The 10,970-nt window shown below is 44.5% G+C and overlaps 1 protein-coding gene across 1 annotated transcript in view; it reads left to right on the forward strand.

The window, feature by feature from the left end:
• The window catches only part of Dcstamp (dendrocyte expressed seven transmembrane protein), a 14,961-nt gene extending 4,528 nt beyond the window's left edge, over positions 1-10,433 (forward strand). Inside the window, exons 2-4 of the mRNA XM_031359357.1 lie at positions 3,265-4,306; positions 8,944-9,252; positions 9,868-10,433. Coding sequence (XP_031215217.1) covers positions 3,278-4,306; positions 8,944-9,252; positions 9,868-9,942 — 1,413 coding nt within the window. The 5' untranslated portion in view covers positions 3,265-3,277 and the 3' untranslated portion in view covers positions 9,943-10,433. The remainder of the gene's footprint in view (positions 1-3,264; positions 4,307-8,943; positions 9,253-9,867) is intronic.
• Positions 10,434-10,970: the final 537 nt, after the last annotated feature.

Below are 10,970 nucleotides of genomic sequence, written 5' to 3' on the forward strand. Positions count from 1 at the left end.
GAAAAGAAAAAGAAAGTGCATAGGGCTGTGTCTAAGGAGTGACAGTTCCTACCTACCCACTGCCCAATGTCCACTAGGCCCTTCTGGGTAGGGGCAGCAGAAAAGCATGGGTCAGGAGCACAGACCCATTGGTGGTATTGGCTCTCTCTTCCCTGGGGACCATGTGCAAGCATTGCTCACCGACTGAGAAATGACACAGCTCTCAGGAATAAAGAGTGGTGGTCCTTCGTGCTCTCTACCCCATCTTCTCTCTAATTCCCCTGCCTTCTGATGCAAGAAGAGCCTCCTGTGAGACAACTTTATTAAGCAATATTTTACTTTATTAGTGTATTATGTATGAGAGAGAGAAAGAGATAGTGAGAGAGGAGAGAGAGAGAGAGAGGGAGAGAGAGAGAGAGAGAGAGAGAGAGAGAGAGAGAGATGGGAGTTGGATATCTATGCTACACATTGCCATGCAGAGGTCATAGGACAAGTCCATGGAGTTCACTCTGCCCTTCCACTTTTATTTACATGGGTCCCAGCTATCAAAATTCAGGTATTCAGGTGTCTTAGTTAGGGTTTCCATTGTGGGGACAAAACACCATGTCCAAAAGTAACTTGGGAAAGAAAAGGTTTATTGTAGCTTACATGTCCAAATGACAGTTCATCATGAAGGGAGGTCTGGGTAGGAACTGAAGCAGAGTCTACCGGAAGACCGCTGCTTACTGGCTCTCTTCTATGGTTTGCTCAGCCTCCTTTCTTCTTATGAAACTGCCCGCAGTTAATAAAGGACCTGAAATAAAGGGTCTGAAATGCAAAGAAAACACGAAGCCAAGTTGCATCCCAATCAGGGCTTCACTTTACTGAGAATAAACCAGGGTTTTTATAGTCACAGGAGAAACTGAACACAAGTCTCTAGATTACACTACAAAGAAAGTTCAGGTGCCGAAGTCCCCAGGTTCAGAAGATCTTCAGGTGGCTGGGTGGCTGGTGTACTCAGCCGGTGGGTGTGCCCAGGCGGCTTCTTCAAAGACAAACAGTCAACAGAGAGCATCTGTCTTAGCTCCCAGGTGTTAGCCCCCAAGCAGAGGCTACCAGAAGTCGGATGGCTGACGTGAAGGAGCAAGGTAACATTCTTACACCACTCAGGATTACTGTCCATGGTGGCCCTGCCCCTCTCATGGACTAGGTGTACTCATATCAATCAATAAAAATGCCCTATAGGATTGCCAATCTGATAGGGACGTTTTCTCAACTGAGTCCCTCTTCCAAATGACTCTAGCCTGTGTCAAGCTGGCAAAACCCAAACCAAACCAAACCAAACCAAAAACAAACAAATAAAAATACAACAACCACCGGACTCTCCAAGCCTTTATCTGATGAGCCATCCTGCTGGCTCCACATTTGGGATATTGATTTCCGTGAAGCTAGTCTACATGACAATGACCATTGTAGGGTGAGTTTGCAGTGCTCCTGCAGAGGCTCCTGATTTGAACCTTGGTCTTCAGATGGCCACACTACTTTGAGAGGCTATGGACACAGTGGGTGGGGCTGAGCATGAGGAAGTGGACCACTGGGGGGAGGGTTCTTGGGGGCATATTAGCCCTGCTCACTTCCTGTTTCCACCTCTAATTTCTGTCTGCCTGATGTAACAGCTCTCCTCTGCAATGCCTTCCTGGTTCCCTGATGTTCTGCTCGAAATCCTAGGCCCAAACAACCCTAAACTGAAGTCACCCAACCCTGCACTAAAATCCTCTACCAAGTTGATTCTGTCAGGAATTTTGTTACAGCAGTGTTTTTTTGTTGGTTTGTTTTTTGGTTTTGGTTTTTTTTTTTTTAAAGCAATGGGTACTGCCTGTCTTCAACATAAGAATTTTCTCCACATTTCTTTTCTGCTAGGACCCATTCCTGCACCAGAAATGTACGTGTGTTTATTTCTAAGGTGCCTGTTTCCTCCATCTTAATTCTGCCTTTTGTTAGCTCCACTCAGCCTGAGCACAGAATCAGATCTTCACATCTGGTTTCCAATTCATGCCCCGTAGCCATCACCTACGTTCATCTCTACCACACCCAGTGTAGCACACCAGTTCTCACAGTGTTAAACTGTGCCATAGAGCCTATCCCATTATACTTCCATGAAAATGAATATATTTGAGAGTGTTTAAAGGCTGCACAGTGTCCCCCATTCAATCTTATACATATGGTTCTGTGCTGGTATTTTTATGTCAGTCAGTGAGTTACTCTTCCCCCAGTGGTCTGCTGACTTTGAGATGGAGGAAGGAGGAGCCATGATCCAGAGAATGCATTCCCCCCAACCCCCACCCGGCAAGGAGCTATCACAGGAAAGCAACCCAGTTCTCCTCCTGACCCTCCAGAGGAATCACAGCTCTAGGGACCCATTTTAGATCACTGACGTCCAGGAAGAATCTAAGAACAAATGGGTGTTTCTTTGATCTAGTGAGTCTGTGGTAATTTGTTAACGTGTTAAAAGGACACTAATTACCACAGTGCAGGAGATGGTAAGACTAGACTGGAGCAGAAGAACTGAGCCATAGTCCCAAGGCTGGCATGTGCACATTGCTGCCACATTTTATTGGCTAAATCCTGAGGCCAACCTAGACCCAAAGATGCAGAAACACACCTCACCTCCAGTTGTTGTTATTGTTTTGGTTTGCTTGTTTGATTGGTTTTTTATTGTTTTGTTTTGTTTTGTTGAGACAGGATTTCTCTATGTAGCCCTAAATGTCCTGGAACTCACTCTATAAGCCAAGCTGGCCTGAAACTCAGAGACTTTTGCCTGCCTCTGCCTCTCAAGTGCTGGGATTACCTCTTGGTATCACCTCACATCTTTATGTATTCTATTTATCCCATTTTTTGGTGGGAGTCCCACTGGGAAGGGACAGAAGGAGGGATATATATATACACACACACATATATGTATACATATAGATATATACTACATATATACACATTTATAATCATATTATATAAATATATATCTTATATATACATATATGTATACACACATGTGTGTGTATGTGTGTTTACAGCTAGTCTACCATTTGATTTCTTTTCCTTTTTTTTTTTTTTTGCTTTTTCGAGACAGGGTTTCTCTGTGTAGTCCTGGCTGTCCTGGACTCACTCTGTAGACCAGGCTGGCCTCGAACTCAGAAATCCGCCTGCTTCTGCCTCCCAAGTGTTAGGATTAAAGGCGTGCGCCACCACCACCTGGCGTCTACCATTTGATTTCTAAATAACTTCTAAACTTGGTTTCTTTATTTCTAGGGACACAGGGAGTATGAGGCTCTGGACCTTGGGCACCAGTATTTTGCTAAGGCTTTGGGGGACTTACGTGTTTCCAGGAAGCACGGGCTGGATGGACTTCATCCAACACTTGGGAGTTTGTTGCTTAGTGGCTTTCCTTTTGGTGAGCCTCCTCTCTGCAGCCTTCTACTGGGTCCTGCCATCCGTTGCCCTGGTCTCTGCTATCTGGTTTACCACCTGTGTTTCTCTGTGCTGTTCCAAGCACGCAAGATGCTTCGTTCTTCTTGCCGTTCTCTCAAGTGGCCTCCGTGAAGGGAGGAATGCTTTGATTGCGGCTGGCACAGGGGTAGTGATCTTTGGACATGTGGAAAATATATTTTATAACTTCAGAGCCCTCCTAGACAGCATGACTTGCAACCTAAGGGCAAAGAGCTTTTCAATACATTTCCCACTTTTAAAACGATATACTGAAGCCATTCAGTGGATTTACGGCCTTGCCACTCCACCAAATCTATTTGATGACCTTGTTTCTTGGAACCAGACTCTGGTGGTCTCTCTTTTTAGTCCCAGCCATGCCCTGGAGGCTCATATGAACGACACTAGAGGAGAAGTCCTAGGTGTGCTGCACCATATGGTGGTCGCGACAGAGCTGCTGACTTCCGTGGGCCAGAAGCTGCTTGCCCTCGCCGGGCTTCTGCTCATCCTAGTGAGCACTGGCCTCTTCCTGAAGCGATTCCTGGGCCCCTGTGGCTGGAAGTATGAGAATGTCTACATCACCAGACAATTTGTTCTGTTTGATGAAAAGGAGAGGCACCAACAGCGGCCCTGTGTCCTCCCGCTGAATAAGAAGGAAAGGAAGAAATACGTCATCATCCCGTCTTTGCAGCTGACTCCTAAAGAGAGGAAAAACCTCGGGCTGTTCTTCTTTCCCGTCCTGACCTACCTCTACATGTGGGTGCTGTTCGCAGCTGTGGATTATCTGCTGAATCGGTTCATTTCCTCCGTGAACAAACAGTTCCAAAGCTTACCAGGGCTGGAAGTTCACTTGAAACTACGTGGAGAGGTAGGGGCTCACAAGCGTTTCCCATGGGGTAATGGGACATGTTATTGGTGCGCCTTGCGAAAACACTGGAACATCCCAAGCCAGCCAGTGTCCTCAGATTCCTGGTGCCTGGCACACAGAAGGAGCCCTATAGTATGGGCTAAATTAGGTCCCAGAGTTAAAATATAATGCTATATTATTTTTCTATGGCTATTTAGTGGTCATAAGCTGGGTGTCTTAAATCAGCATAAATTTACTCTTTCTTCGTTCAAAAGCAAGAAGTCTAGAACAGTATCGCTGGGCTGAAGTCCAAATGCTTTGGCATGGGCGTCTGCCTTCCGGAAAGCCACTCACTCTGCATCATCTGGTTTTATTTGGCCAGCAGTATTACTTGGCTTGTGTTGGCATCACACGTATCTCTCTGTGCGAGGAAAACCAGGCTCATGGTCACATTAGGGTGCACCAAGACAGTTTCTCCATCTCAAAGGGTCTGACTTTGTGTCACTGCTGGGACTTTTCTCTTAGACAGTGTCACGGGCTCCAGGAACTAGGATATTATATCATTGGGGGTATTACAGTCAGCAAACCCTGGAGTGTAGGAATAAATTTGTGTCAGGGGTTAAGCTTTGATTTCTCTTTGGTTGAGTCTCAAAGGGTGTGTAAGGACATACAAAGCAGGGTTTGGGGCTTGATTTTTTCTTGATGTTGAGATTTGAACAGACAGACTCCAAACTCTTCTGACTGGGAACTTTGTTTTGTAGCCTGAGTCCTTACTCACAGGAAGGGCTTCAACCGTAGGAGTGGGATGAGGAGGAACCCATTAAAATGATGTCCATATACCTTAGCTTCTCTTTTTACACAACTCTGTCAACAACATGTGTCTCCGTGGGGAGTGGTGTGTGCGTGTGTCTGCATGTCTGTGTCTGTGTGTGTCTGTGTGTGTGTGTCTGTGTGTTTGTGTGTCTGTCTGTGTGTGTTTCAGTGGAAGTGAAGAGACAGGAAGTGATGCTCCTATCCAGAATCCTCAGAGAATCCACTTTGCTTGGATTAGAGTGAATTTTTCAGCTCCCGTTCCAAGTAACACCACTGTGCAGTCAAGACTGAGAACCCCTTTCTAATTCTACCACCCGAAGAAGATCCCTAACTCGAACTTCGATATCCCCGAGATTCTGTGAGAATCTCCATCAGTCTTCCTTGGACCCAGTGCTCTGCTTTGCGTAGGGGATCTGTCTTTCCTTTAGCTTCTCTTCTTCCCCTGGCAGCCATGAGCCAGCAGAGAATGCTAGGTTACATCACATCTTTTTCTCTTTTTCCCTTTTTGCCTGTAACATTTCACAGAATCTGGAAAATATCAGACATTTGCCTGTTTTTATAATATTGAAGATTATAGAGCTGAACCAGGTGGAAGGAGGGGGAGGTGAACTTGCTGGGGTTAAGTACCCTACAGGCCACTGTCTCCACGTGTCTGAGTTGTCCCCTCTTTATTAAGATGCTGTGGAGAATGGCCACTCTGAACCCCACTCTCCCTTTCTCTGCTTCTGGGTGCCTCAAGTTCTTCTGGCCTTACCCTTCTTCTGGTTCGGCACACCACGTCTCAGGGTTCTTGCCCTCCAAATCCTGAGCTGCTTCTTAGAGTTGATTACTCTGAGCTCTCTGCAGCCCCTGAAGAATTCACATAATTATAAGGTTCCCTGTTGCTCTAGATATTTGGAATGAGCAGATAATGGAAGGTATGCTTCAAATGATGCTAAATAAGAAGCCCAGAAGCAAAAGGCCTCTTTCTCTACCTCGCTCTCCCTCATCTCACTCCCCCACCTCACCCCTACCTAACTCCCCTCACCTCATTCCCTTACCACTCCCTTACCTCACTCCCCCACTTCACCCCCCTGCCTCACTCCCCCTCTCAGTCTTCCTATTTTCCCACTCACTTACCCCTGTTTTTATTCTTCGGATTCTCTCATGTATTTCTCTCTGTGTCAGTATAAAACATCCATGCCTGTTTGATGAATTTTCACTGATTTAGACTGGAGTATGCCTGTGCATGCATGCATGCGCACGTTTGTGTGTGCATGTGTGTGTGTCTGTGTGTGTTTGTGTTCATGTGTACTTGTGTGTCTTTCTGTGTGTGTCTCTGTGTCTGTGTCTGTGTGTCTGTGTATCTGTATATACCTGTGCATGTATGCATGTGTCTCTGTCCATGTGTACGTCTATGTGTCTGTGTTTCTGTATGCACATGTGCATGTGTCTGTGTGTGTGCCTGTGTCTGTGAATGTTTGTGTGCATGTGTGTGTCTCTCACTGTGTCTCTGTGTCTGTATGTCTGTGTGTATGTCTAAGTTCTATCTTCCCGTAAAATTCACCCTTAAACATTGTTGAGTACCAGGGAAATAATAATGTCTAAACATGACAGTTCTGTTGCAGAACTCACATGCCAATGGAAGGGACCACTGTGTACACACATAACAGCAGCTAGACGTTGAGCACTGGTCAGATATGAGTCCAAGGTTTCTGTGACATCTCCTGAGTTTTCTTCTGTACCTGGGAGACTATGCCAGCAGCTCGCCTCTGCCCACATGACTGGCAATACCCTGCCCTTATCCCAAGATGCCCTTGAAGGCTCCTCACCTTCTCTGCTATGGAAGATTTGCGAAAGAGAAATCAGACAGGAAAAGAAACAGCGGTGCAAGGTTTTGCCAATATTTTCCTTCCACTATTGTACAGTTTTAGACAAATGCTTTAAATAAAGAGAGTAGGAGGTGATCCAAGTTGAGCTTGGATGGATGAGCCTTGGTCCCGATTTAGTGAGGGCACCCATGGGCCAGGTTCTGGACTGCATTAATTTTCCAGGACAATCTGGTAGCAGAGCCTCCCATCCACTGCAAGCAATACCATCTCAGCAAGTTGTTTACTTAAGAGAGGTAAACATATTCTAAACCATTGGGGTCTCATTTCGGATATTGCTTGGCATTTTGAAAGAGCGAATATCTCTTCTACATTGCCCCAAAGCAAGCCCATACAAAAGTGTTGACTCAATCTTTCCGAAGCTCCCAATTGCAAATCCCCAGTTAGATTTCTAGACTCAATAGCTTCTTCCCAGACCGAACACCCGCTGCTTTCTCATTGCAGGATTGCTCATCACTGACTCGATCGATGTGTTTGTTTCTCCCATCGTATTAAAAAGAGTGCATGCCTCTGCTCTAGGGACTGAAATCTCCATTTAATTGTAGACTGAGACTGTCTTTTTAATAAAAGGAGAAGAGAAGCTACCCAAATGTTTTCCAGCTTTGGCACACATGTAACTTGGCATTTGCACAGAGGTCCCAGGTTTGGTGGCAGGTCTAAGATGCAAGGTGTTCGATGGATGTGGTTACTTACTTACTTACTTAATTAATTAGAGAAGTCATTTACTTCTTGGCCCTGGGGCTCTGTGGCACTTGGGTGATAATAACTTACTGAGTATTCCAGTCTGTAAGGTTAATGCCCCATCCCCAAGGTGTTTAATTTTCACTGGGAGTAGTTTATTCATGGGCAGGATCTGGTCCATTAATTCCTGCTTTACCAAATTAGAAAACAAATCCACTGAGAGATTAAATGACTTTTCCAGGTCAGAGGAAAGAAAGAGCTGAATCAGCATGTGCTCTCCACTAGGGTGGCCAAGCTGGGTGGTTCAATGTCATCTTCTGTCTTTTGTTTTGGCTGAACAACTGGTTTGTTCTCTAGCCTTCAAACTCCTTCTAACACCAGAGAGACCAGAAAATGCCTCCTCCAACCGCCTCCAACAAGACCATTGAGTCTGCCTCAATGATGTGGGTCAATATGTCATCCTAAAAGGAGATGTCATATTCTAAAGAGTAAGAACTCCCCCTAACTCAAAAGATTGAGTCCATGACTCGGTGTCTTAATATCTTTTAACTTTGTGGTATGATGAAGGGGAGTTTGTCCTTACAGGAAGACTTGAATGGCTGTGTAACAAACCAATTCTCTTTTTCATTTGAGCTGATGCCTCATCTTTCATTACTTCTGTGTGCTCTAAGTAAAAAAAAAAACAAAGTAAAAAATCCATTAAAAGTGGGTATATGGTTACGCTTATTAAAGCATAGTTCTATGTCTTCCTAGAACCTAACATTTCCACAGGCATCTGGGTCACTAAGAAGAGATAGAGAATCGATCCTATTTGATAGAATTTCTTCACAAACCCACTCTGGAAAACACTGTCACCTTTATAGATAAAACTCATCCTTTCTTCTCTGTTACAATCATAATGTATACAGGAATATTTGACAGACAGCTTCTTTCTCTTCCTCTTCCTCCTCCTTCTCCTCCTCCTCCTCCTCCTCCTCTTCTTCCTCTTCTTCTTCTTCTTCCCACTCCTGTTCCTTCTCCTCCTCCTCCTCTTCCTCCTCCTCCTCCTCTTCCTCCTCCTCTTCCTCATCAATTTTTTGAGACAGGTTTCTCCATGTAGTCCCGGCTGTCCTGGAACTCACGCTGTAGACCAGGCTGGTCTTGAACTCACAGAGTTCATCACCATTGCCTGGCTTACAGATAGCTACTTTAGTCAAAGTTCCCTGAATATTTTCAGGAAAATAGTGTGTTTCGAGGAAGTAGAAAGAGTAGAAGATGGCATACATATTGGTTATTTTATTCTTTCTTTCATTTTAGAAGCAAGGAACTCAAGGAGTCATCCATGATTCTGCCTTTAATATATCTATGTTCGAACCAAGCTGCATTCTTAAACCACGTCTCAGTGTGTCCGAGACTTGGGTTCCTCTCAGTATTATTCTCTTAACACTAATAATACTAGGATTGTTGTCTTCAATGCTGATGCAGCTTAAAATTCTAGTGTCAGTCTCCTTCTACCCTGAAGTGGAGAGGGAGCGAATTGAATACCTCCATGGGAAGCTCCTTGAGAAACGCTCAAAGCAGCCATTGGGAGAAGCTGACGGGAAACTGAGTCCGTACTTTAAAAAGGTAAGACCAGGGTGGTGCTATACTTCTAATTAAGCTAAATAAAGCTCAATTTGAAGTCAAATGACACTGGATTTCAAAGCGTTCCACAACTTTACATTAGGAGACCAACTACAGTGTGATTGAGTGAATCTATTTTGTAGTTGGCTATTGGGAAGATGGAAGGAAACAGCACTTAGTAAATCTTAAAGAATTCTATCTGTCTGTCTGTCTGTCTGTCTGTCTGTCTGTCTATCTATCTGCCTCTTATACACATTACTGATTTTATTTGACTTATTAATGAGAGAAAAGTAAGAATCTGCAAGCAATTCAAAGAAGAGTTCAAAACACTCACATATTCAGGTCACCAGGACAATAAAGAAAGTTGCTTTATAAATGCCAAACTAGATGTCTCCTCAAGGATGCATAGAAGAGAGCCCTTGTGTCTAGATGGAGAAATTCACTTTTGTGTCAAGCACATGAATCATTCACATTACCACAGTGTCCAAGGTACACAGCTGGAAAGCAGTTCAGCCAATGAAAGACTGAGAGAGCCCCCAAGGATATTTTCTGTGTTTTTTCAAAATTTATAGCAGTAGCATTCAAAGTAATTCCACTGTCTGTTTATCCAACTTTCAGATTCACTTCTGGCTTCCAGTCCTGAAAATGATGAGGAAGAAGCGTATGATCCCTGCAAATGAAGATGACCCCTGAGCATTATGGTCCCTCTTCCTGGGTCAGCTGCTGCTTCTCACTGTCTACTCAACAAGAGGGGGCTACCTGAGAAGGTCTACAGATGCTTGAGCTTGCAAGGCTGCCTTTCTCTCTGCCTTATTCTTCAAGCTACTTGTCAATCATAATGCCAAATAGCCCCTAGGTAAATGGTTTCCTAGGTAAATGGTCTGTTTTCCAAACAAAACACAGTATTTGTGTCATGGTTAAAGCTATGGTGATGGTTGGCATGAAAATGTCCTCCAGGGGCTTAAATGTTTGAAAGCTTGGTCCCTAGTTAATGCAATTTGGGGGAGGCTTACCAGGTGTCACCTTGCTGGACAAAGTGTGTCCCCAGAGGAGTGTTTTGCAGTTTTAAAAGCTCTGAGCTGTGCCTGCCTCCGTGTTTGTCTGTCAGCATAGTTCCCCACTGTGATGGTGATGAAGTCTTACCTCTCTGGAACCTCAAGCCCAAATAAACCCTTCCTTCTATATGTTGACTTGATCGTGTGATTTTTATCACAGCAATAGAAAGGTAAGTAATTAGGTGGTTATGTCTGGACCCCTTCCAAAGAAGTCCCAGCACAGAGCAAATACCACTCAGAGAAAAATACCATTCAGAGAAAAAATTCAAAAAACAATTGTGAAGTGTCTACTTCAGTCTCATCAGCAGCTGCCAAGAGCTCATGTATATAGTCAACAGTGTGTCTATTAATCCCCTGGTCTCTTTCTGCACCCCCCCCAATGTCTCGTATATAATGTCTTTCATGATGTCACCTCATAGTTGCCTCTCTCCCCCTGTGTCCCGCAGTCAGAAGCCCTGAAGCCTGCTTGCAGAAGCATCCAGTTTCTTCTCATTACCTCCCCTTCCCTCACATCCCTCCAGCCTTTGACTCTTTTGTTGTCTTTTCCAGTAATTCCTCCAGCCCAAGTTTTAGATGGGGATGCATACTGCATCAGTGTCATAGGACATGCTTATTAAAATACACATTTTGGACCTCTTTCACCTTTCTTATCACAAAATACCAAGA

This window comes from Mastomys coucha, unplaced genomic scaffold, assembly GCF_008632895.1.
Source record: "Mastomys coucha isolate ucsf_1 unplaced genomic scaffold, UCSF_Mcou_1 pScaffold7, whole genome shotgun sequence".
NCBI classification, from domain to species: Eukaryota; Metazoa; Chordata; class Mammalia; order Rodentia; family Muridae; genus Mastomys; species Mastomys coucha.